Source organism: Eleginops maclovinus, chromosome 7, assembly GCF_036324505.1.
Source record: "Eleginops maclovinus isolate JMC-PN-2008 ecotype Puerto Natales chromosome 7, JC_Emac_rtc_rv5, whole genome shotgun sequence".
Taxonomy (NCBI): Eukaryota; Metazoa; Chordata; class Actinopteri; order Perciformes; family Eleginopidae; genus Eleginops; species Eleginops maclovinus.
In genome coordinates this window covers 669,180-697,141 of record NC_086355.1, presented here as the reverse complement: position 1 = coordinate 697,141, position 27,962 = coordinate 669,180, and the positions used below count along the sequence as shown (strand labels likewise).

Sequence of the window (27,962 nt, the reverse complement as noted above, 5' to 3'; positions counted from 1 at the left end):
AAGTGAACTTCTCTCACGTTTCTGGTCCTCAGCGATGACGGGGTTGCGCAGCTCGATGAACTCTCCTCCCCCGATCTTGTTGACGGCCTGAACCCTAAAGTAGTATTCTCCGTTGGGGATAAGGTCTTTGACGTTCCAGCACACCTTGTTCTCTCCGGACATCATGTTCACGTACGTCCTGCGGCCGGCCTCACGCCTCTGCACACACACACACACACACACAGACACATTAGGCTAATGTTGGGCTATAGAGGAACTACAGCACGGTCACATGACTTCACGTCACCACCGCTAAGCTAAAGGAGGCTAATGTTGGGCTATAAAGGAACTACAGCACGGTCACATGACTTCACGTCACCACCGCTAAGCTAAAGGAGGCTAATGTTGGGCTATAAAGGAACTACAGCACGGTCACATGACTTCACGTCACCACCGCTAAGCTAAAGGAGGCTAATGTTGGGCTATAAAGGAACTACAGCACGGTCACATGACTTCACGTCACCACCGCTAAGCTAAAGGAGGCTAATGTTGGGCTATAAAGGAACTACAGCACGGTCACATGACTTCACGTCACCACCGCTAAGCTAAAGGAGGCTAATGTTGGGCTATAAAGGAACTACAGCACGGTCACATGACTTCACGTCACCACCGCTAAGCTAAAGGAGGCTAATGTTGGGCTATAGAGGAACTACAGCACGGTCACATGACTTCACCTCACCACCGCTAAGCTAAAGGAGGCTAATGTTGGGCTATAAAGGAACTACAGCACGGTCACATGACTTCAGGTCACCACCGCTAAGCTAAAGGAGGCTAATGTTGGGCTATAAAGGAACTACAGCACGGTCACATGACTTCAGGTCACCACCGCTAAGCTAAAGGAGGCTAATGTTGGGCTATAAAGGAACTACAGCACGGTCACATGACTTCACGTCACCACCGCTAAGCTAAGGGAGGCTAATGTTGGGCTATAAAGGAACTACAGCACGGTCACATGACTTCACGTCACCACCGCTAAGCTAAGGGAGGCTAAATAAAGCGTGTTCCTGTGTCGGACCTGCATGACGTAGTGGATGATGGGGCTCCCTCCGTCGTAGTTTGGAGGATCCCAGGACACCTTGCAGGAGTTCTTTGTGATTTCAGTTGCGATTATCTCCTTACACTGCCCGGGGAGACCTGAGGACATACACACAGAGGTGTGTTAGAGTGTGTTATCTCTGTGAGTGTGTGATCTCTGTGAGTGTGTGTGAGTGTGTGTCGGCGTACCGATGACTTTGACATTGATGGCGGCGCTGGCGGCTCCCAGCTTGTTCTCCAGAGTCACTTTGTACTGTCCTGCATCAGAGTGCAGACTGCTATCGATCTCCAGGTGACAGGAAACATACTCCTTCCTGTTGCACACACACACTGTCCCATCAGCCACTGCTGCACACACTGATAAAACCTCAACCACAAACTGTCTACTATTTATATGCTGGTTTAAACAGATGTAGATTTAGTCTCAGACCTGAATCCGAGGCGCTCGTCGGCCTTCAGCTCCTTGCCGTCCTTGTGCCAGGTGATCCTGGGCGAGGGCACGGCTCTGAAGGGAATCGGGATGTGAAGCTTCTCCGTCTCAACCACCACGAGGTCCAGAGTTTGGAACTTCAGCTGGGGGTTACCTACACACACACGCACCATGGTTACTTCAAAGCTTCGACCCTCTGCAGAGACTGGTGCAGCAGCGGCGGCGATGCTTACAGTCGGACTCTTTGGCGAAAACGTTCTCGGAGAGGTCTGACGGCTCGCTGACCCCCACGGAGTTGATGGCTCGGACCCTCAGGATGTACTCCTTCTCGGGAACGACGCCCTCTTCCGAAGTCACGCTGAACTTCAGCTCCTTCACGGGACGAGAGTTGACCCTCATCCACTTCTCGGTGCCGGCGGCGCACATCTCCACGTGGTACCCTCTAATGGCGCAGCCGCCATCCCTCTGTGGGGGCTTCCAGGCGATGGACAGGAAGTCACGGCTGGCTCCGGTGACGTGAAGCTCGACGGGCGGAGACGGGATGCCTGGGGGGGGATTTGATTCATTGTTATTATTCATGAGGGAGCTGGGTTTAGTGACAGTTCATCTGTTTATGATAGTAAACAAAAGATAAATTAAAGTTTGAGTCAGAACGTGGGAGGAAAAAAAGATGTGAAACTTAAAAGTGAAGACATTTCCGTAGAAAATATTCAATAAATAAAAATATATATCAACTTAAATAAAACACTACATCTACATCCTGCTCCAGATGTCAGTAATAATATTTCTGAAGCACTGACCGGTGGGGTCTTCGATGGTCAGGATCTCGGTGGGCTCACTGGGGTGTCCCGTGCCGGCCTCATTCTCGGCGCTGACCTGGAACTGGACCTCTGTTCCCTCAATGACGTCTGTGACCCGGTACTTACAGTCCGGCCCTGACGTTTTCCCGCACTTCACCCAGCGAGTGCCCAGCTTCTCCTTCTTCTCAATGGAGTACCTGCAGGACACAGTCATTAAGCTGCTGATCTGCTCTGGTTTGAACCGTGCAGATCAAGGGTTTCAAACCGATTACGGTTTTATATCAAACAAGACAGAAACTTTCTCCCTCAGTTCAAACATGGTAAAGGAAACGTACTTGAGGATGGGTCTGCCTCCGTCGTTCTTGGGCGCCTCCCACTGCAGGTCCACATATCTCTTGGTGATGGCGTAGACACTGAGGGCGTAGGGGGGGCCGGGAGCCGCTGCAGGAAAATAATAAAGTAAAGGAAGTTATTATCATCTTCATCCTGGATAAGACAACGGGTGTAAACTTCTCCGGGACTCACAGAAGTTGTCCTTGGCCATGACGGAGTCTTGTAGCTCGCAGAACTCTCCAACCCCGACGGCGTTCTCTGCGGCGACGCGGAACACGTAGAGCGACCCCTCGTTGAGCGGAGACACAGTGTACTTCAGCTCCTTCACCGTGGTGTCAACCGCCTGCCAGCCTTTGCGGCGCGCGTCACGCTTCTCCACCACATAGTTGGTGATGGGCGAGCCGCCGGTCTTCTCCGGCAGAGACCACTTCAGGTCCGCGCTGCTGCGGCTGATGTTCGTCACCTCCAGCCAGCGGGGCGCAGAGGGGGGGTCTGAGGAGGGGGGTGGGAGAGTTTATTGTGTTCAATTTAAGGTTCTACAACCTGGAGAGTTAAAACTGAGTTTAGTTTAAGTTAAACCTGAGTTTAGATTCTTACTGAGTCTCTCCTTGCAGAGCACGGGGTCACTGGGCTCGCTGGGTTCGCTCTCTCCAGCCACGTTGACGGCCCGGACCCTGAAGGAATACTCCTGCTTCTCCATCAACCCCTTCAGGAAGTGCTCCAGCAGGTTGATGTTCTCAGCCACGCGGATCCAGTCCGTGGTCCCGCTCTTCAACATCTCAATGACGTAACCCTCAATCTTCGCCCCGCCATCGTGCTCTGGCTTCGTCCACATCAGGAAGCAGGAAGTCTTCGCCACGTCCTTAACCGTTGGCTTACCGGGAGCCCAGGGGGGGTCTGGAGGAGAGAGGAAACAGTATTTATTAAGGTGAGACATTCAGGGCTTTATTTCAGTGACCTTGTCTGTTATGCTCTGCAGATTCTCTCTCAGATTCTCAGAGAGTCAAATGTTAGCTTTAGTCTCATGAGCATATTTTAGAATTTCAGAAAATGTCATGATGATATCTGTTAAAGGTTTACCCGGTGCTCTGCAGTGTCTTTGTCTAAGTGAATAAGTGTGTGAGTGCTTTTGTACCGATGGGATCTTTGATGAGGATCTGGTCCGTCTCCTTGCTGGGTTTTCCGGTTCCCGCAAGATTTTCCGCCAGGACTCTGAACTTGTACTTCTTCCTGGTGGGAAGGCCTTTGACTCTACAGAGGGAACAACACCAAGAAGGTGATGTTGTTAAAAGACTGGAAACCAACGAAGGAGAAGGAGTTTGAGGGCTCATAACGCTGAGTCGTATTTACTGACGTATTTCATATCTCTTCAGCTCATGTAAACCACAGATCTTATTTCAGACTAACAACCAAAAACACATCCAAGAAAACACTGACCTCCAGACCAGGGGACAGGAGAGAGGAAAGGTGAGGGGGTCTCACCTGTAGTTGGTGTCCTTGATGGGCAGCTTGTTGCAGCGGATCCACTTGTCATGGTCGGCCTCGTAACGCTCCACCCAGTACCCAGTGATCGGGCTGCCTCCGTCCTCGTCCGGCTCGTACCAGGCCAGCGTCACCGAGTCCTTGGCGATGTCCGACGCCTCCAGCTTGTAGGGAGCACCGGGGGTGTCTGAGGACGGGAGGGGGGGTTAGGCACAGTGGAGGTACTGACACAAGATATTAAACAGAACTTCCTGAACCTGAGACCCTTTAACGCTTTAATAATATATGAGCCTTGTTGGTGTGTCGTACCGAAGGGGTATCTGGCAATGATGGGGACGTGCTCAGCGGGGGGTCCCACTCCGAACTGGTTCTCGGCGAAGACCCTGAAGAGGTACTCCTTGAACTTGGTCAGACCCACAGCCTTGTATGTGGTCTGCTTGATGGTGGAGGACAGGCGGTGCCAGATCTCGCTCTCGGTGGTTCGGCGCTCCACGATGTAGTTTGTGACCCGTGAGCCACCGTCGTCACGGGGCGGGTTCCAGGCTAGGAAGCAGGTTTCGTTGGTGATCTCAGAGATATCGAAGGCCGCCGGGGGGCCGGGCTTATCTGAGGGGGGGGACAGGGACATTATTATTCAGGAAATAATTGAACGGTTCCTTCATATTTAAACATTCTGAACCTTCAGGCTTTACAGATCAGTGAGCCGAATCCCTCTGAAGCTCCCGTTAAAACCTCATGTGAATAAGTGGTTCGGACCATCCTTTTAAAGGATCCAGATAAACGTCTTCTCACCGAGGATGTTGACGTCCACGGTGGCGGTGGCGCGGCCGCTGCTGTTGGTGGCCTCGATGATGTAAGTGGAGCTGTCGTCTCTCTTGGTCTTGGCGATGGAGACGGTGGAGTGTCCGGGTGTCGTGTCGATGGAAACCCGGTCTTCTGCCTTCAACACCAGGTCTGCTTTGGTCCACTTCACGCGGGGCTCAGGTTTCCCCTTTACCTCGGCCGGCAGCTCGATCTTACTGCCCGCCTTCGCCGTGAGACCGGCCAGCAGCTTGGCGTCCAGCTGGATCTCTGGAGCCTCTGCAGCGGGGAAAGATAAAGAGAAGTTAGCTATAGGAATTATTTATTTGGACTGTCTTAGGGTGGCACACATTACTCTCCAACTTCACATTAACAATAAATACTGATGGACGTCGGTACCTTTGGGGTCCACGGCCTGGATCTCGTCTGTGGCCTTGCAGGGCCGGCTGGCCCCGAGGCGGTTTAGGGCCCGGACCCTGTAGGCATACCACTGGCCCTCGGTGAGGCCGTTCACCTGGCACTTCATCTCGGGGATGGTGTCTCCACAGGGCTCCCACTTATCGGTGCCTCTCTGCAGACGCTCCACGTTGTAGCCGCGGATCCCGGTGCCGCCGTCGTACTTGGGAGGCTCCCAGGTCAGGAAGATGCCGCTCCCCGACTTGTCCCTCCAGCGCAGGTTCTCGGGGGGGTCAGGGATCGCTGGGGGGGGGGGGGGGGGGGAGAGAGAGAGTGGGGGGGGGTGTTAGAAAGAAGCTCTAGACTGAAGCTGAAACAGGACGGGCACGATTTTTAGATTGATCTTGTTCTACCTTACACAGCCCACAGGTGTGAAGGAATGAGCCAGAAGTGTGAGAAACATAAAAATATGTGTTTTATATTTTTGATCAAATGTCTGAGAAATATTGAAAATTGAAACAAATTGGGGAAAAATGTTTGAAACAAAATGAGAAACAAAGATATTGTGTAAAAATGGGCTCCTAGAACACTTTGAGACTAATTTATGTAAAGGTGTGTCTTTAACGTCTCAGCGACTCACTGGCGGGGGAGGATACATTGACTGGCTCGTCGATGTACGCCGGTTCTCCCGGTCCACACTTGTTGCAGGCGGTGACTCTGAACAGATACTCCTTCCCCTCCACCACGTCTGTCACCGTCAGCTCCTGATCCTGGAGCCCCGAGGTCACCTGACACACAGAGGGGGTTAATAGTTTAGATCACTAACAGACGCCAGGACACGGGATGAGTCTCTGATAGGAACAGGGTTTAGTATTATACATTTCCCCTCTGTGGGACGATTAAAGGCCTTCTGATTCTGATACGAGATTTATCTGTAATACCATTATCCTGATGAGATGATCATTAATACTGTTAATTAATATTATATGTATTATTGAAACCCTAGCTACAAGAGCCATGCTTTGAGTCCATGAGAAGAACATGAGTTTAGTAAGGACGTACCTTGACCCAGGTCTTGCGGGACACGTCTCGTTTCTCCACCTGGTACCCGGTCAGAGGGCTTCCTCCATCGTGCTCCGGAGCCTCCCAGCTCAGGTGCACGTGCTGCCGGGTAACCTCCAGAACCTTGAAGTCCTTCGGGGCGCTGGGCGCCGCTGCAGAGAACAAAAAAAACCAGTTAACCCTTTAAAAAACAAAACCAGACCAGTGATAAGGTTGGGAAAACTGGGAAACTACTAAGACTAATATCAAAACAGTAAAATGTATCAAAAATGAATTACTGCATTTCTAACTCATAAACTAAGACCAAGCTGTAAATGCATACGCAGGTAAAGTAAAGTAAGATTGAGAGGAAAGAAATGTCAATATATTTGACTAAATGTGTAGAAAAAGGTTGTGAAAACGTCAGAGGGAAATATCTTGCTGGCGTACCGATGACGTTGACCTCGATGTCTCCGCTGACGGAGGTGACGTCGTTCTCCAGCGTCAGGGTGTAGCTGCCTTTGTCGGGTCGGACACTCGGCATCACGACGAGCTCGGTGAATGAGGACTTGGTCGTCATGGAGACACGCTCGTCGTCGGTGCTCAGCTGTTTGTCTCTGAACGTCCACTTGGCGACGGGCGTGGGATACCCGGTGATCGGGACCCTGATGGTGAGCGGCTGCGGCACGATGACCTCCAGACCGTCTTTGAACGCACTCAGGTCGAAGGAAGGAGCAACTGCACGAGGGAGAGAGGTGCATGATGGGAACTGAAACTACATTTCTAATGGACTGTTTTAGAGTCAGTGATAGCGAAACACTCACAGTGTGTGTCGTCGGCCAGCAGGGGGCCGATGGTGTTGGATGGGTCGGACAGTCCGGCGGCATTCTCAGCGAACACTTTGTAGTTGTACTTCTTTCCGTATGTCAGACCAGACACCTGAAAGACACAGGTACAGGAACAGTGTCAAAATAAAATAAAGAAACACTTGAACTGGTTTTATTGTGAAGGACCAGGAGGGCTTTTGTTTTGAAAGCATCCATTTCAGTTTTTTCACCAGACTTTTATGTGAAGCTGCAGCTGGAAAGCATTTGCTGGAGTGTTACTGCCATATAATGTGGCTTTATTATAACCATGTTAAGAGTTGTATTACAGATATAAAATACAGATGGTAATACCCTGACATCTTGCCACTAATTAATGAGATGATCAGCTCCAGACTTCAGAGCAGTGGAAGTCCCACATCTGACTTTATTACAGATGTTTTCCAGGTGTTTCCTGTACCTTGTAGGAGAGGTCTGGGCAGAGGCGGGCGTTGCAGCGCAGCCACTTGTCGCTTCCCTCCTCGCAGCGCTCGATGATGTATCCGGTGATCGTGCTGCCTCCGTTCCTGAGCGGCGTCTCCCAGCTTAGCTGCACGGAGTTCTTGTTCTGGTCCTGCCAGACCAGGTTCAGGGGCGGACTGGGCCTCTCTGCAAGGGGAATCACATATATTACTTCATGCCAAATGTGTTAAGGGCTGTGTGAGATCCTTGTTTGAACGGGACTGTGAGGCTACAAATGTCCCCAAAGGGACGATAAAGTGAAGTAGAATTGGAAGGTAGTGCTAACTCACCGATGGGGTCCATGATCTTGACGGGGCGCGAGGCGGCGCTGGGCTTCCCCTCGCCGGCCTTGTTTTGTGCCTTCACTCTGAAGATGTACTCCTTGTTCTCAATGACGTCGTTGATGATGGCGCTCAGCTCGTCGGCCTTCGTTATCTGAACGGGTGTCCACTTCACCGAGGTGCGGTCGCGCAGCTCGATGATGTAGGAGGTGATGGGAGAGCCTCCATCAGACGTCGGAGCATCCCAGGAGACCGTGCAGCCGAACTTCGTCACGTTCCCAATGATGACGTTCAGAGGAGCCTCTGGAACGTCTGGAGGTGATCGAATACAGAACAGACGTCAGGAACCTGAGCACTTCATCTATGACCTCATTTATCAGATGGGTGAAGTTTATGTGTTGTCATGTCAACCCAACAAAAGACAGTGAGAGTGCCAGTCTTACCAAACTTGTTCTTGGCCTGTACGGGTTTGTCGGTGTCCACGTTGGGTCCGCTGCCGACCCGGTTTCTGGCGCAGACTCTGAACAGGTACATGGAGTCCTTCTGGAGTCCGGTCACCGTGTACTCTGGACTCTCGGAGTGATCGGTGGCCAGCGTCCACGTCTTACGCTTCACGTCGCGGCGCTCCACCACGTAGGCGATGACCTTGCTGCCACCATCGCTCTCAGGCTCCTCCCACGCCAGACTCACCTCGCCGTCGGCGGTGTCGACCACCTGGAGGTGCTTCACGGGTCCAGGGACATCTGGAAAATAAATATTAGGTTATAGAGTGGTGCAGTTTCTGTGTTGGACCCTGAAGGCAGCCTCTCCCTGGTCCAATGGGATTTCTCCATGTGATTTTGCATTTAAATCCAAATCCAATTTAAAGGAGGCTAATGTTGGGCTATAAAGGAACTACAGCACGGTCACATGACCTCACCTCACCACCACTAAGCTAAAGGAGGCTAATGTTGGGCTATAGAGGAACTACAGCACGGTTACATGACTTCACCTCACCACCGCTAAGCTAAAGGAGGCTAATGTTGGGCTATAGAGGAACTACAGCACGGTTACATGACTTCACCTCACCACCGCTAAGCTAAAGGAGGCTAATGTTGGGCTATAAAGGAACTACAGCACGGTCACATGACTTCACGTCACCACCGCTAAGCTAAAGGAGGCTAATGTTGGGCTATAAAGGAACTACAGCACGGTCACATGACTTCACCTCACCACCGCTAAGCTAAAGGAGGCTAATGTTGGGCTATAGAGGAACTACAGCACGGTCACATGACTTCACCTCACCACCGCTAAGGTAAAGGAGGCTAATGTTGAGCTATAGAGGAACTACAGCACGGTCACCTGACTTCACGTCACCACCGCTAAGCGAAAGTGCGTTTGGTCCCAGCGTTTCCCTGCTCTTTCCGCACAAAGACTCACCGATGACCTCCAGGTTGATGAAGGCCTCTCCCTGCCCATGCTTGTTCTTGATGGTGATCTTGTAGCGGCCCTCGTCGGCCTTCAGCGGGTCCTTCAGCCTGAACTCTGTGCGGTCGGCGGAGGTGTGGATGTTGTCTTTGGGCAGACTCAGGTTGTTGTACATCCAGTCGGCCTCGGCCTGAGGGTAGGCACTGTACGGGACGGCCATGACGATGGGCTTCCTGGCGTCTGTGACGTAGCTCTGGTCAGTGGTCTTGATCTGAGGCACCGCTGCAGGAGGGGAAAACAGGTCAGAGACAACAGCACTAGCCTCACTGTGTTTATGTAAGGTAATCTAATCTTTTAAATCCCTGATCGTGGAGTATCATTGCACATTTTATTTCTTGCATTGACTGATCTGAACCTCCTGAATCAGTGACTGTTTTGTGCGTCTCTTACCTGCCAGCTCCAGCTTGGCCTTGGCGTCTTTGTCCTTGACGACGAGTCTGTACTCGCCCTGGTCTCGGGGCCGGATCTCGCAGACCTGCAGCCGGTGGATCTTGCCCTCACTCATCATCTGGTACTTGTCTCCCTGCACCACGGTCATGTTGTTCCTCAGCCACTTCACCTCCACCCGATCCTTGTTCAGCTCCACCTCGAACACCACGTCCGAGCCGGGGGATTCGTACACGTCCTGTGGAGGTCTGACGATCTCCACCGGGGTCTCTGCAGGACAGGAAGGGATCTTGAGCAGGGACTACTTTATAATAAAAACATCTGTTATGTTAAAGAGTGAATCCTCACCCTCGATGAAGAGCCGGGCTCTGGATCTCTTGTCGTCGACTCCGCAGGCGTACTCACACTCATCGTCAGGTCTGCACTCCTTTATACGCAGCGTGCACATCTTCCCTTCTCTCACAAATGTATATCTGGGGGAAAGAAAAGTAAGTTAACAGTCAGTCCGTCAGCAGATTTCTGTGTCCCAGCAATAAAACAACAACCTTCTTTCTAGTAAAATCAAGTACTTCTTCAAACTGAATATGTGCCTAAAAAGACAACAGCTTTGAAATCCTAAGCAAATAAAAGATGGCCCAGGGTTACACCTGGTGAACTTGCAGCACCTTTCTTTCAAGTACCGTAATTTCCAGACTATTAAGCGCACCTGAATATAAGCCGCACACCCACTGAATTTAAAAACCCATAAATAAGCCGCACATGTCTATAAGCCGCACATGTCTATAAGCCGCAGGTGCCTACCGGTATTTCCTTTTCCAACTGCCAGATCGATCGCCTTCAACTTGAAAGCTGCATCATATGCATTTCTCCGTGTCTTTGCCATGATGAGGGTGACAAAATCACTACCGGTAATCACAATGATGGGAAGTTTGAGCACGCTCGATTTACATCACATTATGTGACGGTGCTCAGTGTTTTGTCTATTCTGTTTCAAAATCCCATTTTGGCGGCATGAAGCTTGTGAAAGCGGGAAAAATCCATAAGTTAGCCGCGTCATTGTATAAGCCGCGAGGTTCAAAGCGTGGGAAAAAGTAGCGGCTTATAGTCCAGAAATTACGGAACTTAGTCTTAGTCTTAAATCTGATCATTTATTCCTTAAATCCTTTCACATGTAAATATCAATCCCTTCTCTCGTGTTTGTTAACAAACCATCTTTGTATCTAGAAAAAAAAGGGCCCAAGTTTGAGCCTTGTGGTACCCCTTAAGGACGATCAGTCTGTGTTTTTCTTTAATGACCTGAAACTCTGTGATATATAGATATATTGATGAATGCCGTACCTGGGTCCTTCTCTGATCTCCTGTCGTTCGCTCTGCTATTCATAATGTAATCAAAGAGGGCCCAAGTTTGAACCTTGTGGTACCCTTTTAAACCTGATTATCTACAATTTGAAAACCTTTGTATTATTTATTGTAAAAAGGGCTTTATAGATATATTGATAACTTCGTACCTGGGTCCTTCTCTGATCTCACGTCCGTTCCTGTACCACTTGGGGTCGGCCTTGTCTTTGGTCAGCTTGCAGGTGAACTCTGCGTCCTCAAACTCGGTGATGGTCTGGTCCTTCAGCTGCATGCTGAAGTCGGTGGGCGCCTCGCTGATGATCAGCTCCGCCGTGCACTTGCTGTCTCCGGCCATGGCGGTGTACTCGCCCTCGTCGGTCAGTGTACAGTCCTTGATGGTGAGCGTGTGCTTCTCTTTATCCGCCCGGTACACGAGGCGTTTGCTGAAGGTGATCTCCTGGCCCGCCTTCATCCACTTCAGGGTGGCGTTTGGCCGGTTCACCTTGCAGGAGAAGCTGATGGTGTTCTTCTCCTGAGTGTCGATGTCCTCCAGAGGAACCACGAACCTCAGGCTCTCCTCTGAAACACACAAAGAACACTGTCAGGGTCATGTGATCAACTCTGGCACGGACTAATGACTGCTTTTCTCTCTGATTGGTCAGATTTATGTTGTATGTGATCGTATATATATATGTCATTACCTTTGACGATGAGGTTGCAGGAGCTCTTGGCCTGATCTCCTCTCTGATTGGTCAGGTTGATGCTGTACTGGGACTCGTCTCCCTTCTGGGCGTCCTTGATCCTCAGTGAGAAGACATTGTCTCGCTGCACCATCACGTACTTGCTGCTCTCGAACACCGTCTCCTCCTTCTTCAGCCACTTGGCCTTCGCTCCCTCTGTGTTCACCTCGCAGTTCAGAACCACTTCCTGTCCCTCTTTGGCCTCCGTGTCCTTCAGTGCCGTGATGATCCTCAGCTTCTCTGCAAGAGGAAACAGCAGTGGGTCAGCGGAGACTCAACTCTGAGCACTCGTGGGTTATGGTGGTGAAAACTAAATGGAAGCTATTGCAAACACTGCTAGGAATATCAACATTTAGCAGTAAGATTCAATAATATACATATCACTTTGACCTCAGGGGGCGGGGCTTACCGAGCACAGTGAGGTCGGCGCTGGCGCGGGTCGGTCCGATCATAACCACGTAAGCTCCCTCGTCCTTGGGCTCGCTGTTCTTGATGACCAGCGAGCGTCTCTTGCCGTCGCTCAGCATGCTGTACTTGTCTCCGTCCTGCAGCTCCGAGCCGCCCTTCATCCACTTCACCTCGAACGTGTCTTTGGAGACGGAACAGCTGAACTCCGCCTTCTCGCCCTCCACCACCTCCACGCTGTGTGGCCGCGAGATGAACTCTGCAGCCAGCTCTGAGGCAGGAAGAAAGGGTCAGAGGTCACACACAGATCAAGCTACATACAGATTACTTCCTTCTGTGGCGACGTTTTACTATTTTCATAAATGAATTTATAGTCAATAGTCATTTTGTCTTTATTCTGACTCGCTGTGCTTTTTATGAGAGCATATAAAGACCATTGCAGGTCAAACTAAATGTAAGTGTGGGATTTTTTCAATAAAACAATAAGAATTTTTACAGAATTAAAGACTTTCATTCACAATTCAGAACTCAACATTTAGAAATACACAAAAAAGTACAATTTTGATTTTAAAATCTCAAAGAATATCGATTTCTTTCTTATCATTTTGTATTCCTATAAACATTTAAAGTCATAAAACAAGGAAAACCTCCAGAATCGTTGATAAATAACAGATGTTTAAGTATTTAAATGTTTTAATATAAAATGTAAATTTAACAAGAAAACAAACCATTTTCTTTAATTCCCAGAAGTTGTAACATCATTAGAAAAAACGTGATGTTCTTTGAGGTTCTTCAGAATTTAATTGCCACCCTGCGGCTTCCTTCCTTCCACTGTACCTTTAAACTGCATGAGTCACTATATTGTTATTAATGTTTAAGAAGTCCTTTAGAGATCAGGTTATTAGTAGAAGCTTTAGAACGTTTCTAATTAACACGAAGAAACATCTTCCTCCTCTCCTACCGTTGATCTTGAGGGTCCCGGAGGTCTTGATGCTGGGGGTCAGCCGACAGGTGTACTCCCCGGTGTCGGCCATCTTCAGGTCCTGGATTAGCAGGATCCTCCTCTTCCCGTCCACGATGTGTTCGTAGCGGCCGCCCTCTGGCAGCTCCTCGTCTCCTCTGAACCAGCGCACCTCGGCTGAGGGTTTGGACACCTCGCAGATCAGCTTCACGCTGTCCGTCTCCGTGCCCTCCACGCTGGACAGGTTCTTACTGAAGCGGGCCTCCTCCTCTGCAGGGACACAACAGGATAAAGGTCTCAGATACTTTGTCGTGCTTATTATTGGGTCAAAAAAAAGCAAGTTTTAAATGAGCAATGACGTAGAAAATAAAAGTGCAAAATACATAATTAAATAAAACCAAATAATAAAAATAATAATTGAATTTATTTATTAAACTTAATCAAAGTAAGATGAACAGGAAGATAAACTACAGTAAGGGGAAGTTTCTTTAAAGCAGGTCAACAAAAACCTATTTGAGCTCAATTCTGAATTAGCTGCAGTTTAGTATCTGTGTTGAACTGCAGGGTCCGGAGTTGTGTTGGATAAGCTAAACCCAGTGTTCTGGACCCGTGATATTATATATCATTTATTACATATCATATGTCCCTTACCGATGACGGTGAGCATGCCGGAGGACTTGTTGGTTTTGGCGTCGCACTCGTACTCCGCCTCGTCGTCGAACACCGACTTGTGGACGATGAGGACGTGCTGTCGGCCCTGAGACACAATCTCATACTTCTTCCCTTTTCGGATTTCGCTTCCGTCTTTAAACCAGCGGACCTGAGAGACGGGAGGAGGACCGTGAGACACATGGTCTTTAAATCCAAACTTTATTGATATGTTTATCCGTGGACGGACACTCACCTTGACGTCCTCTCTGGACACTTCACACTCAAACCTAGCGGATTCCTTCTCCTTCACCTCCACGTCGTGCAGCGGCTTGGAGAACTCGATGTGTGGAGCTGAGGGCACAAATACATATTAGATACCTACAAGGATTCCTCATCAGGGTCTATAACAGGTCCTGAGTCTAATGCGACATTTTCAATTGACTATTTAAGTAAATTAAAGATGTAATGAGTGTTAATTCACTCTTACAGAGGGTATCATGCCTTGCTTTTATCATGGTCCTTTAACTCTTTACAAAGGGTTTCTCTGACTAGAAGTCATTCAGATTCAACTGATTCGTCTTTAACTCTCATTTCGATATACATTTTCAGAAAATGAGGGATCTTAAAACCTTCTGGAGATGGTTCCTTTCCTACAACTCCTAGGGAGTTTCTGTATTAGTCTTTTTTAGTAAAAAGGGTCTCTTAATTTCCCTTAAAGCACCTTAAGATCTTTCAGAGCAACATTTCGAGGAGGTTTGTTTGCTGTGACGATGCCTCCCTTAACTGTTCTCTCCTATAAATGCGCTGGGTCTTATTTCCTGCTGAACTCACGCTCCACGTTGAGGAAGCAGGAGGTCTTGAACTGCTTGGCGTCGCAGGCGTAAGTCCTGGAGTCATCCAGCGTGCAGTTGTGGATGATCAGCGCCCTCTTGTGGCCGTCCACGATCATCTCGTACTTCTTTGTCTTTCTGATCTCCGTCCCGTCCTTGAACCATCGCACCTCGGCTTTGTCCCGGGAGACTTCACACTCCAGCGTGGCAGTGGCTTCCTCCTCCACCGTCTGGTCCTGCAGAGGCTTCGAGAACTCCACAGCCGGCTCTGAACCCCCAAACAAACACAGTTATTAAGCTTTAATCATGGTGAACCTCCACTGGGAATCTGCGGCTCTAAGAGTGAATCGGCAGGTCTGACCTTTGACGATGAGGTTGGCCTCCGTCTGGAAGTCCTTGGCGGTGAGTTTGATCTGTCCGGCTTCATTGAGCTTGACGTCCCTCAGAGTCAGACTGTGGACTTTAGCTTCCGACTTCAACACCACCTGTTCAACACACGCAGGTATTAGGAGGGCTTACACCGCCATGAGCATTGACTGCCAGGCTCAGCAGAGTCATACAGCCTTCAGATCGGACGCAGTGTGTTTTACATACAACCAGCTGGTGCAGTTAGGTGGTACGTGCTAAACAAGAGCTAGCTAGCCAAAGTTCCTCATTGATGCATTTGTGTCGTGTTAACCAAAGTACCCTACAGATTTCAGACGTTAGCTTCACTCTCCTCTCTCTCTCTACATATAATACCTATGCATGTTAGACTGCCCTGCACGACTGCTCGGATGCTAACCATATTTTGTTGTTGATGTGCAACACCCTTAAAGATCTGATTGCATCCAGTCTGATCGCCATGCGTTGTTGAACAGCTGGGATTATAACTTGGTTGGAAACCATTTTTTACGCCGTGTGAAAAGACTGGGTGTTCCTGGTTTAATCCCAGCACCTACAGACAGCACGTTGAAGATATTGAACTTCAAACTGCTCCTGCTAGCTCGTCTACAGTATTGAAGTGTCTTTAAAATGCTTTGGATGAAGGGTAAAATACCATGTGATGTAATATACATCATCTGGGTTTTTAGACATTTACGACATCTGTAACTGCCTCATTTTTAATTGGTGTCACAGAGTTAAAAAGTTCATCTACTCTTCTGAAGGCTGCCACTGCCTGGTTTATGCCTTAGCAAATAACTTCATACTAAGATTCATAACACCTTTTTATAAAGTACCCAATAAAGTCATTCCTGTAACCTCATGTTTTAAGCAGATTTCCATCTATATAAGCCCTATCCTGCTCCTGTGGTTCTAATGGGATATGTTTCAATGCTTTGGTGCTCAAAAAGGGATTTTCATTTTTCTGTTGTGATTGGTCAACCACTCAGATGTCCCGCCCCTTTGCCGATCACATACAATGTGTTAGAGCGCTAGCCAATAGGAGCGCTAGCCATTGTGCTGTTGTCTTCCATAATACTCTTTTATTTGACTGCATGTGATTTTGAGGTGATCCCAAAGAAAGTAATCTGATTACATTTTTATATTTTGATACTGAGATTTTACTTTACAGGTAACTAATGTTTGTAACATTTTTAAAGTGAACACCCCAAGGCTGCATATCACATACATGTATGTATATATATACACAGTATGTGTGTGTGTGTGTGTGTGTGTGTGTGTGTGTGTGTGTGTGTGTGTGTGTGTGTGTGTGTGTGTGTGTGTGTGTGTGTGTGCAGGGTCACCAGCTGAGCCTGACAGCAGCAGCTGCTCCTCCCCCGATTTAAACTGCGGCCTCCTGACACCTGACGGCTGCTTATTCCTCAGACTGGATTTCACTCACAGCTCCGACTCATGCCTTACACTTCATCACATCTACGTTCTCTCATCTCTTATTTTTGACACAATATTGATCTATATGCGAAGACAATGTGGCACAAGATGTTGCTTCATAGTTTCTGGTGTGTTCTTTTTCTCGCAGTGTGAAATTCTTTCAAAATAACACTTCTCGATGAAGACAAGTCTCAAACAAAATGTTTTATAAGGTGATTTAAAGTCGCTGATTCTTCCATCAATCACAAAGCAGCAATGGGCAGTGATTGCTGTTGGGTGTAACCTTTACAGAATACACCCTTATTATATTTTCGGTGATAAATAAAGTCAAATATGTCTGGTTTTTGGTCAATTTCTATCAAGTTCAAACGTTATAAAAGAAAGACGTAACACTGCACCGGATCAAATGCTTTGTGTTTGAGATGTTCAGCTGTTGTTGTCTTTTCCTTTTGATCCCTACAGTTTGTCAGTGTGTGTGGGGGGGGGGGCAGTTTGAGGGGTTTTATTGTTTTATAGCTCAGCTGGAGGTAGGTGTGCTGCTTTTATGTCGTAAAGAAAACCCTTTAAATCTGTGTGAGACTAAATGAGAGGCTCAGCAATCAGCTGTTATTGAACAGGATGAACCAGCAGAGCTTGACATGACCTCTGAACAGGCAGGAGTTTTATTTCTGTGCTTTCAATAATCTGTGTTTTACACATCGCACAGCACATGTAAATGTCCTGGACTCGTGTTGGTCCCTATCCTGATTATCTTTGCTTCTGAAGCGCTTCTAATCATCACAGGGATTTGAAAGCCTGTTTACACTTTTCTTGCTGAAACAATCTGAAAACTTCCAGACCAATAAAACCTGAGTCTGATGTAAACAGGAAGCAGCATCACCATTGAAACCCCATTAAACCTGATCTCTACACATTTGATCCACTTTAAACTGGAATAAGTTTTGTACTGTATATATAATGAAGCTGATGGTTGATGTAACGTGCAGCAGGCAGTAAATCACATTGCACAACCCGCACAGAGATCATGTGTCTGTGGAACGTCTTAAATTACATCCAATAATAATCAAACTAATCCCGCGCTATGCCTGATATCCTCTCAGAGACCGCACTCCCTCCCACGCTCTGAAACTCTGCATTAAGCATTAAAACACTTTAAAGCTGCCTGTCTCAGAGCCGCTGCTGCCACCTGCCCCCGTCCCGTTATAAATAACCCCAGAAACGCTTACAGGGCAGAAAGCTCAAAAGCAGATCGAATGCAGCGCAGGAATCCAGGCCCTTATATGCAGACAAAGTGAACTGTGTGTGTGCAGGTGTACAGGAGGCCTACAGGAAGTGTGTGTGCTCAGGTGTGTGGACTCACTCTGTCGCTTGGTTCCAGCTTGGTACCCCCAAGGAACCACTCGACAGCGATGCCTTCGTACGACAGCTCGCACTCGAAGGTGGCGGTCTCGCCGGCGGTCACCGTGGCGTCCTGCAGCGGGCGAGCCAGGCCGATGACCCGGGCTTTGGATTGGGGAGAAGACATGGTTAGCCCCCCCCCTTAAAACAGGTTGATATAAATCCAAACAAGTCCTTAATCCTGGGATGTGCTCCTCATGGCTGCTGCTGCTCCAAGGCCAAGAAGCCTTCAGGACTGAACACACTCTCCTGGGGGCTTGGCGCTGGGGGGGTGCGCTCATTAGCATTAGCATACGGCCACCAGTGAGGGCTGGGGTCGCGTCCTCCCACCGCCAATCTCTGCAAACCTACTCTACATAAGGCATGTGGCTTCTAAAATAACCGGAGGCCCTGATTGGCTGAGAGCCCAGAGAGAAAAAAGAAGGGGGTGCAAATCTGCTCCTGTCAATCAACATGTGAACATTTCCTGAAAAAGAGGAACCTACCCAACGTCCCTCTGCGGGACAATGTGGATACCTGTGTGTGTGTGTGTGTGTGTGTGTGTGTGTGTGTGTGTGTGTGTGTGTGTCTGTGTGTTTGTGAGGGATGAGCCAGGGTATCAGTTTAGATTAACAAGTAGCATCAAGTATTTGCAGCGGCTGCCTCACATGCCTGAATTAAGACCTGTTTAACGGCCGGTAACAGTTTACACACTCTGACTCACTGACTGCTCACACACACACACACACACTGACAGCTCACACCCATTTAACATGTTATCTGGATTACATATCTCTAAGTATATGTAAACAGTAACTCACACTATAAAAACAAATTGTGATTCTTAGCGATGAGCTTCCCTCTCTCCGACTCTCAGTTAGTATCTGAGTCAGATAAACTGAGCAGCAGCAGCTGTTCTTATCTCAGTGATAACGCTGTCTCCTGATGTCCTGCAGAAGCTTCTCCTGTCTTTACTCTGCAGCTCACGTCTCTGTATGATGAAATGCACCTTTAGATGTTTAGAAGTGATGACTTTAATGACGGCTAACATGAAAAGAAGGAGGATCAGGTTTTCAATTAGCTGCAAAACCAACAAATATCATATACTATGTTTAAATCTTTTGCTTCCAGAGGGCAGACGGGGTTTGTGTGTCCGTTCTAACAAAATTAAAGCAATACTTTTACTTGTTTTGGGATAATTTAGTTTGCTCCAGAGAGTTAGACCAATAAGCACTCCCATGTGTTTAAGAAGTATGAAGCTACTGCTAGCTTAGCATAAAGACTCCATAAAGCTTCAGTCAAACTAGATGTACCATTATGAACACGTTGAGCGTTATATCTGTCATGCATTTCTGCAACATTTTCCCTAAATGTAAATATAATGTACTTTCTTTCTTCTTGTCCAGCAGTGTCTCAGTCAGTAGGGGCTTGGACTGGGAATCGTAGGGTCACCGGTTCAAGTCCCCGAACAGACTTGAAATATGGAAAGAGGACTGCTACTTGGAGAGGTCCCAGTTCACCTCATAGACCCTGCTGTGGTGCCTTTGAGCAAGGCACCGGACACCTCCAATCCCCCCTCCCCATTGCTCCCCTGCACAATAGCTGCCCACTGCTCCCAGTACTAGGATGGGTTAAATGCAGACCACTTTCACTCTGTGTGCTCTGCTGTGTGTGACAGTAAAGAGGGCTTCATCCTCCCATTCTCTCTTCATCATCCTCCCATTCTAATGCAGATCTTTGAATGTGCATATTTTCATCATTACCACTCCTCCTATTGTTTAAATATTCAATACGTTACATTTTACCCAGAAATCAACAGAAGGAGAAACCCTTAAAAATGGGACCAGAAATCTTTAAAAAGCTGAAAAAAAGTCAACCTTTCCAGGAAGCACCACGCTAGTCAACCAATCAGGATAAAGGGAATGATGTGTGGCAGGTTCCTCTAACAACATGAACATTCTGCAGCATTTTACTGAAAATGTTGAAAATGTGTGTAAAGGTGTAGCCGACGATCCCAACAAAGTGAAGAGCCATAGAGGCGGATTTTTCTGGAATTTCAAATGTCTATTAACAACCTGTGTTCGATGTGTCTGATGTCAGTGTTGTTTGTGTCACCTTTGACCCTGAGCTGAGCTGAAGACTTGGCGTTTGCTGCCGAGAAGTCGATGCTTCCTGCCATGTCCATCCTGCAGTTAAAGATGATCAGGATGTGTCTCGCTCCCTCGTCCTTAATCTCCACATCCTGAGGACATATTCATATTTTACATTTCAAACATTGAAGTGATGAACTTTGGGAGAAGGCTGAAGAGAATGTTTCTTTCAGATCCTTCTAACAGAAGGAAGTTGAATTACGATGAACTGATGATTCCTGAAGCAAAAAGGAAATCTGCTCAACACATTTCTACTAAATGTATTTCTTTCCCCTGAATTAATAATAATACATGTGTTTATTGTCATCATTCCTGAGGCAAATAGCTCCCTCTAGAATATTTTAGACCCTATTAGGTTTTATTCCAGCAATGAATAATAATAAATGTGTTTGTGTTTAATCTGCCCGGAGACAGGTGCAACATGTCTCTACCCTTACAAAATGAATGTACCAGAATATCTCTTGCCCTTCTTGGGTTAAGCTGTCAATAAAGTACATCTCACCTTATCTGACCGTATCTTAGTTCCTGCAGTAATTAACAATGCATCTGTGTGTTTGGGGGTTTGCTCTTACTGGCGACGGGTGCAGTGTCTCCCCCTTCAGTTTCCAGATGGCGTGCAGGTCCTCCTCTGAGATCTCCGTCTCAAACTTGGCGGTCTCGGTCTCAGTGACCTCCACGCTGTACAGCGGGCGAACCACCTTAATGTCGCGCTCTGCAGGGGGGGGGGGAAACAGACATCAGCGAGCAGGAGGGGAAGAGGACGAGGAAGAGGAGCTGATACCAGAGGAACCAGAGGAAACAGTTTCATGATGAACAGAAACAATAAAATGACAGCTTGGTGAAAACACACAGAGAGGACGTGACGAGCTGCTGACGCTCACTCAGAGCGACTTACAGAGTGTGCAGAAGCATGAAGAGGATTAAACACAGAAACCCAGGCCATTGAAACCTCTGATCTCTGTCTCATCAACATTACAAGTTCATTAGTAACGCATATGAAGAAATGTATGAATAATCTAAGAGTTGTAGTAAGCTGTTGAAATACATAAAAGACTGTTTACATGATACAAGTATTTGTACCTATAACCTTAAGTAGTATTTAAATGAATTAACATTTAGACATTTTAAATATTTCATTAGCGTTTAAAAAGAAAAGTGCTTTTGAATGAACCTGTTTTTGGCATGACCTGTTAAACAAGCTAAAACCACTGTAATATTATAAGATGTATATGAACACTTGGCTCTGCCTCTGAGAAGAGACAACATTTTCATGTCTCCATTCTCTCTCAGAGTTCATGACGTGTTTATATACAGTTATAATACAGTTATAATATACAGTCATAATGGGCGGGGTTGACAAACAAAGGTGATGGCGGATAGAAGGGGCGGGGCCTGGATGGAGGTGGGTTCTCGCTGCATGGTGGGTGGTGGGCGGGCTTGTTCTGCAGTCCAGGGGTTCAGGGTCATCGCAGGTATTACCTTCGATGTTCAGGGTGGCCGTGGTTTTGTCGATGCCACAGTCACAGGTGTACGCCCCGATGCTGCTCCTCGCCGCCTTCTTGATCACCAGCATGCGCCTCTTCCCATCTGCTTGCATGAGGACGTTCTTGGAGGCAAATATTTCGTCACCGTCTTTGAACCAGCGGACCTCGCCGGCCGCCTTGCTCAGCTCGCAGGACAACACCACCTCATCTTTCTCGACAGCAGTGTAGTTCTGCAGCTTCACCGCGAAGTACAGGTCGCCCTCTGCAAGAAGACACGTCAGCAACAGACAGTTAAAGTACAACGGCTTGGAGAGGCGTAAAAGTCTGGAGCCATCTGTAGATGGAGATCTGGAGATCTGGAGACGGCTCGAACGATTACTCTTGGCTGACTTAAGTCTCCTTAAGTCTTGCACAACAATACAATCTGTCATTTCTATCACTATTATGTTCTGTGTGTTTATCTAACGGATCAACCTTTCTATGATTTCTGGGAGTTTCACCGTCACATTGGTACTGACCGAGCACGGTGAGCATGGCCTCTGAGGTCTTGCTCATGGCCTCCACTTTGATCATAGAGGTGTCATCAATGGTGACCTCCTTGAAGGCCAGCGTGAAGACCTTCCCGTCCTCCGACATGTGCACCACCTTGCTGGGGTGCAGCCGGACATCGTTTTTGTACCAGACCACAGGGATCTTATCGTGAGACAGTTCCACACTGAACTCTGCCGTCTCACGCTCCTTTACGGTCACGTCTTTAATCGGCTTGAGAAATTCGAGGCGAATACCTGATGACGAAAGGTTACACACAAAGGGGTTTCAAACTGAAAACAGTAACACAAACAGACAGTACTAACATAATGCCGATGTGCCCTGGAACACACTTTCCCCTCTGATGTAGTCACCTTTGATAATCAACTTCCCAGACGTCCGTTTGTCTTCGGCCTCAAACATGTACTTGGCTTCGTCTTCATATCTGGCAGATTTCACAATGAGAGTGTGTCTCTTGCCTTCCACCTGGATCTCAAACTTATCATCGTTTGTCAACTCCTGAGATCCCTTCAGCCAGCGGAAGCTTTTGGGCTCTCTGGAAATTTCCAGTTCAAATTTGGCATTGTCCTTTTCGTACGTGTGGACGTCGGCCAGCGGAGTAATGAACGAGACCGACGGCTCTGCAGAGTCAGATAGACACAGTTAACTTCAGGGTGCAGGCGGCCTCTCAGGATAGAAACTGTGGATCAGTGGGTCGGATGCAATAGCATTTATAGATTAAATCACTATTACATTTCATTAAACCACATGTTAGACAAGACAACAGAACTGAAGGACCGTAAGACTGAACCCGGGTTTTCCATTTCCTTGTTAAGACTTTGCACAAGAGTGGTAAGGGAACGCTCACCCTTCACTTTCAGGTTAGCGGAGCATTTGGCGTTGGCGGCAGTAAACACCAGTTCGCCTGTTTGAGGCACTTTGCAGTTGTATAAGACCAAAGTGTGTTTGGCTCCGTCCTCCACGATCTCTACATCCTGCAGACGACCGACAGACGTCAGCATTTTATAAATACAACATGAGGATTTTAAAGAGAGCAGGCGGTCGATTCACTCTCATTTGTCAAAAACACAAGAGGTTTTAAAATAAATGAAAGTGAACGAAACCACATGAGAGAATCAATGTCATGAGACGTACGGCGGAGGGACTGAGGACTTCTCCGTTCAGTTTCCACTGTCCGTGGACATCGTCCTCACTGAGCTCCACTTCAAACCGAGCGGTCTCTCCGTCAAAGACCTCAACTCCGTACACCGGCCGCACCACCTTGATGCGGCGTGCTGACGTTTAAGAGAGGGGACAAAGACGTTAAGATATTCAGACAAATTTGACATGAATACACAACACGACAGGGACACACACTACACAGAAACCTTTGGGTCCTGCATAGAAACCCCCTTTATTGGTCAATCTTTTTACAGGTCCAGAAGAAACCAAATGGCTCCAAAGGCTGGGTAAAAACACAGTGAAGATCCAGGTTGGTTTTGAAAGTAAATGGCTGTAAAACCAGGGAACTGATGGACACGTCACTTGCAAAAATGAGCCATTTGGTTCTTTACGGCCCTGTAAGATCACTGAGGGGGACCATTAAAGGGTTTTTTTTCTTCAGAGGGAGATCGGTCTGTTGAGAAGACCCTCTAAAGAAATATGACAGAGTGACAAACAAACAAGACAAGACGTAGAGGTGGAAGAACTCTACAGGAGATTTCTCCAACAAGGGGTATAATCAGAGTCCATGAAAGGCTTTCACTGAAAGCTCCTGTAGTGTGTTTCCAACAATTAAGAGGTGCGAGGGGATGGCAGGGGTGATTCTATTGAGTGGAAAAAAGGTGCTTAAAAATGCCAGAAAAAGATTTGTGTGATGGAGCTTGAGGTCAGGAGGTGAAGGATGAGCTTAAGACAAGGAGATGGAAGCGGAGTACCATAAAATTACCTTCAATGTGAAGCATGGCCATTGTCTTGTCTGTCCCACAGTCACATACGTACTGCCCTTTGTCTTTGTTGGCAACTTTCTTGATGACAAGGGTTCTGCGTTTGCCCTCAGCCTTAATGTTCAGCATCTTAGAGGGTTTGATCTCCTCCTCGTTGTGGTACCACATGACCTCCACGTCTTTACTGAGCTCGCAATCTAGAGCCACCTCGTCTTTCTCCACTGCAGTATAGTCCTGCAGCTTAACCGTGAAGTACGCATCGCCCTCTGGAAGGGGGAAATGTTTGCGTGACTCTCGAGACAAAAACACATGTAAAACAAACATGTAAACGGTCCGAGGGTAACAAACAAGACCAGGAACACAAACACACCACATGGAGAGACAACTTCTTATGACAGACTCACAAACACACAAACAGGTGGTTTTGTGGAAATTCAGAACACAAACATGGACAAATATCTGTGGAGAGAAGAAGACGAACTGGAGGACAGACAGAAGACAAACGGTTGGTCTGGGTTACCTATGACCGTCAGGTTGGCCATGGAGGGAATTCCTTTGGCCTCAGCCTTAATTTGGCAAGTATTATCGAGAGTCACTTCCTTAATTTCTAACACGTGTTTCTTCCCGTCCACGTGGGTGAGCACGGCTCTGCTCGGGTGGATTTTGACATCGTTTTTGTACCATGTGACGGGGATGTTCTCATGAGAGAGCTCCAGCTCAAAGCGAGCCGTCGTGCCTTCCTTCACTGTCTGGTCCTTTAGTGGCGAGATAAATTTGAGCCTGATACCTATAGAGGCATTAGTAAAGCATATCCATATGAGTTAGTTGGAAACAGGAGGCAACCAACTCAATGAACGTGGTCTGAATACTGATGAACACTCCGCTAGAAAAGGGCGGTCCAGCACTTACCCTCCACCGTGAGTCTAGCAGCGGACATTTTGCCCAGAACAGCGATAGTGTACGTGTCCTCGTCGTCGAACTCGCAGCAGGTTATAATGAGCATATGCTTCTTTCCATCATCGATGATGTCATACTTTTGGTCGGGGGTGATGACATCATCCCCCCTATACCACATGACCTTAGAGACATCCTTCGTGATGGTGCATTCAAATTTAGCCTGTTTCTTTTCAGGCACAGACACGTCCTTCAGCGGGACAACAAAGTCCATCTCGATTTCTAGATTTAAAAAGGTGACACACATGGACATGAAGACAGAACATCAACAACACAACAAAACAAACAACAACGGCGCAACGGTCTACACACAGGGGCCAGTTTACCAGGAACAGCAGTAACACATGAAACGTACAGAGTCTGCTGTGGAGAAGAACTCTATGTGGTGATTCTAGGACTTCAGTCATTCTTCTTTATCACCAGTTACTTCATGTTGGGACTCAAACCCTGTGCCTACTGAACACTATAATATCTGCTGAATCGCCCCTGGTGGTTTGACCCAATAAACCGGCCACTGTTCAAAAGTTGTCCACAAACATTTAACCACAGACGCACATCCTGTGAAGGGACATCACAGACACATGTTGACGTGTCATATCGGACACATTAACAGACAGGTTTCCATTGAACAGACAACAAATCAAAACAAACAAACACACCACACTTAACACTGGAGATAGTTTGGATCCACATCAAAATGTCTCCTGGTCTTGCCGGCTGCAAGTCTCAAAGGACAGCCCTCTGGAATAACGGCGTACGGTCCGCTCTCACGTCCCTTTGAGCTTTATTTTATCGCCCACGGACCTTACGCCTTTATTCTTACAGCTGAAACCCCAAAACGTCGTAATCCCAGGCCCAGGTACCAGGAGCAGGTCTTACCTTTGACGTTGAGCATTGCGCTGGTCATGGCGTTCAGAGCCTGGAACGAAACCTCTCCGGCCTGGTCCAACTGGCAGTTCTTCAGAGTGAGCTTGCGCACCCCGCTCTCCATGTGGATCTCGCACGTCTGGTGAAAACATCACAGTAGAAAGTAGTGAACATGACCATGCCAAAGTAGAACATACATGCATTAAGAATCATGAGGTCATTTTACAGAAATAGGACCGTCAAACCATACCGGGGATCTGGTCAGAACCTCTCCTTTGAGCTTCCATTCTCCGGGAACATCGTCCTCAGAGATCTCCGTCTCAAACACGGCGTCTTGCTTTTCAACCACCTCAACGCTGGCCAGGGGCTTCAGGATTTCAGCCTCACGCTCTGAGGAACACGTTGGATTAGTACTCAGAGGTATGGAGCAAACAAAAGAATATTAAGGTGCACGGGTTGTCACAACACCAGAAATGTAGAAGTCAATACCAATACCGTTTACATTCTATATCTCTAACTCATCTTACCCTTCTTTATTCCCATCAGCATTTATTTAAGTTTTTCACCCAAAACAAAATTTCACAAGACTACATAAAACACATGATGACAACGTTATGAACTGCCTTTAACTAATACTGACATTTACCTAAAGAACTTGAATGCACCACAATGAAACTCTAAGGGGCCTGGCTCAACATGCGGCTAAGAGCTAACGTTAGCTAGCTACCTGTAGCTCTTAACTTAAATATTTCTAGTGACATCCCTAAACCAAAACGGAAGGTAAGAGGGGGATATAAAACCTCCTAGAGTGAGATTGGCAGTGTAGAGGCGTCCTTCCACCTCCATGGCATACTGCGCCACATCCTCGGGCTGACAGTTCTTGATGGTGAGTGTCAGCTCCTTTCCTTCCTTCTTGATCTCAATCTTGTCTGAAGGAGTGACCTCCTCCTCTCCTTTGAGCCACTTCCAGTTGGGGGTATCCTTGAAGAGCTCGCACTTAAACGTAGCATTGGCTTTCGGTTTCACATGCTGGTCTCTCAGCGGTTTCACAATCCAATCCTTGATGATTTCTGTGGGAGAAACAAACGTGCACCGTTAATATACTGAATATTAGGAAGATGTAGTCTAAGATAAAGCAGGGGAACAACAACAGGCTTAGTCTGAGTAGTTTCTCTAACTCTGAATGTAGCTGCAGGACAGTTTGTGATTCTGTTTATGGTGTACTGCATGTTTATACAGTACTTATAAACTCCTGGATTGATAAATGCGTCTGCCTTCAGGGAAATGTTCACTGCTTACCAATGATTTTCACATTCGTAGTCGTCTTGACATCCTCCTGGTCGGACACCTCACAGGTGATGACCCCGGTGTCGGCCTCTGTGGAGTTCTGGATGGTCAGAGCGTGCTGCATGCCGATGATGTTGATCTGAATCTTCCCGGCCTGCTTCTTAAGGACCTCGCCATTCTTCTTCCATATCACATCCCTCTCTTTGTTCAACTCACAGGTCAAGTACAGAGGCTGGCCCTTCAGAGCCGAGGTCTCCTCCTCCAGCTCCTTGATCCATTTCACTGGCAGCTCTGTGAGGAGAGAAAGAGGCAATGAGTGGGGAATGCTTGGATTATGAGAAAGATATGTCTGGTCTTCAGGACAGTAAGACATAAATACCTTCAACTATGAGCTTGGCTTTGCATGATATCTCCTTGCCGGCGTTCTTGGCTATACATGTGTACTCCCCGGTGTCAGAGAGCTGGACATCAATGATGTTCAACTTGCGGTCTTTGCCGTCAGAGGTGAACTTGTGCTTGGGGCTCTCGCGAAGGTTACTGTCGTCCTTCATCCAGGTAGTAATGGCGGTGGAGGGCGAAACCTCACACTCAAACACCGCAGCCGATCCGATTGACTCAGCTTCCTTCAACACGATGTCCTGAAGCTTCTTGATGAACTTCAGAGGGACAGCTTTCAGCTTGAACCCTGCAAACGGTTCCTCTGGTGGGGTTGGTCCTTTTCCACCGGGCCTCAGGCCACGGCCCCTACCTTCACCGGGGGACGGGGTCTGCTTGGCTGAAGTACAAATTAAGGGACACTTGAATTTAATGAA

At 47.7% G+C, this 27,962-nt stretch overlaps 1 protein-coding gene across 1 annotated transcript in view; it reads right to left on the bottom strand.

The window, feature by feature from the left end:
- LOC134867399 (titin-like) overlaps positions 1–27,962 on the bottom strand; it is a 196,592-nt gene that overhangs the window by 79,143 nt on the left and 89,487 nt on the right. The window contains 48 exon segments of the mRNA XM_063887937.1: positions 18–198; positions 1,055–1,173; positions 1,264–1,388; positions 1,505–1,658; positions 1,738–2,049; positions 2,305–2,501; positions 2,640–2,745; positions 2,830–3,129; positions 3,235–3,534; positions 3,773–3,888; positions 4,120–4,306; positions 4,429–4,725; positions 4,912–5,199; positions 5,320–5,619; positions 5,957–6,104; positions 6,379–6,530; positions 6,808–7,095; positions 7,182–7,296; positions 7,642–7,829; positions 7,973–8,275; positions 8,407–8,706; positions 9,383–9,652; positions 9,821–10,087; positions 10,166–10,290; positions 11,326–11,734; positions 11,857–12,135; positions 12,305–12,571; positions 13,262–13,531; positions 13,913–14,081; positions 14,166–14,263; positions 14,744–15,010; positions 15,104–15,227; positions 17,918–18,060; positions 20,050–20,176; positions 20,657–20,796; positions 21,564–21,830; positions 22,087–22,353; positions 22,471–22,737; positions 22,965–23,091; positions 23,252–23,391; positions 24,045–24,308; positions 24,563–24,829; positions 24,952–25,218; positions 25,876–26,002; positions 26,114–26,253; positions 26,664–26,933; positions 27,163–27,441; positions 27,530–27,925. Coding sequence (XP_063744007.1) covers positions 18–198; positions 1,055–1,173; positions 1,264–1,388; positions 1,505–1,658; positions 1,738–2,049; positions 2,305–2,501; positions 2,640–2,745; positions 2,830–3,129; positions 3,235–3,534; positions 3,773–3,888; positions 4,120–4,306; positions 4,429–4,725; positions 4,912–5,199; positions 5,320–5,619; positions 5,957–6,104; positions 6,379–6,530; positions 6,808–7,095; positions 7,182–7,296; positions 7,642–7,829; positions 7,973–8,275; positions 8,407–8,706; positions 9,383–9,652; positions 9,821–10,087; positions 10,166–10,290; positions 11,326–11,734; positions 11,857–12,135; positions 12,305–12,571; positions 13,262–13,531; positions 13,913–14,081; positions 14,166–14,263; positions 14,744–15,010; positions 15,104–15,227; positions 17,918–18,060; positions 20,050–20,176; positions 20,657–20,796; positions 21,564–21,830; positions 22,087–22,353; positions 22,471–22,737; positions 22,965–23,091; positions 23,252–23,391; positions 24,045–24,308; positions 24,563–24,829; positions 24,952–25,218; positions 25,876–26,002; positions 26,114–26,253; positions 26,664–26,933; positions 27,163–27,441; positions 27,530–27,925 — 10,509 coding nt within the window.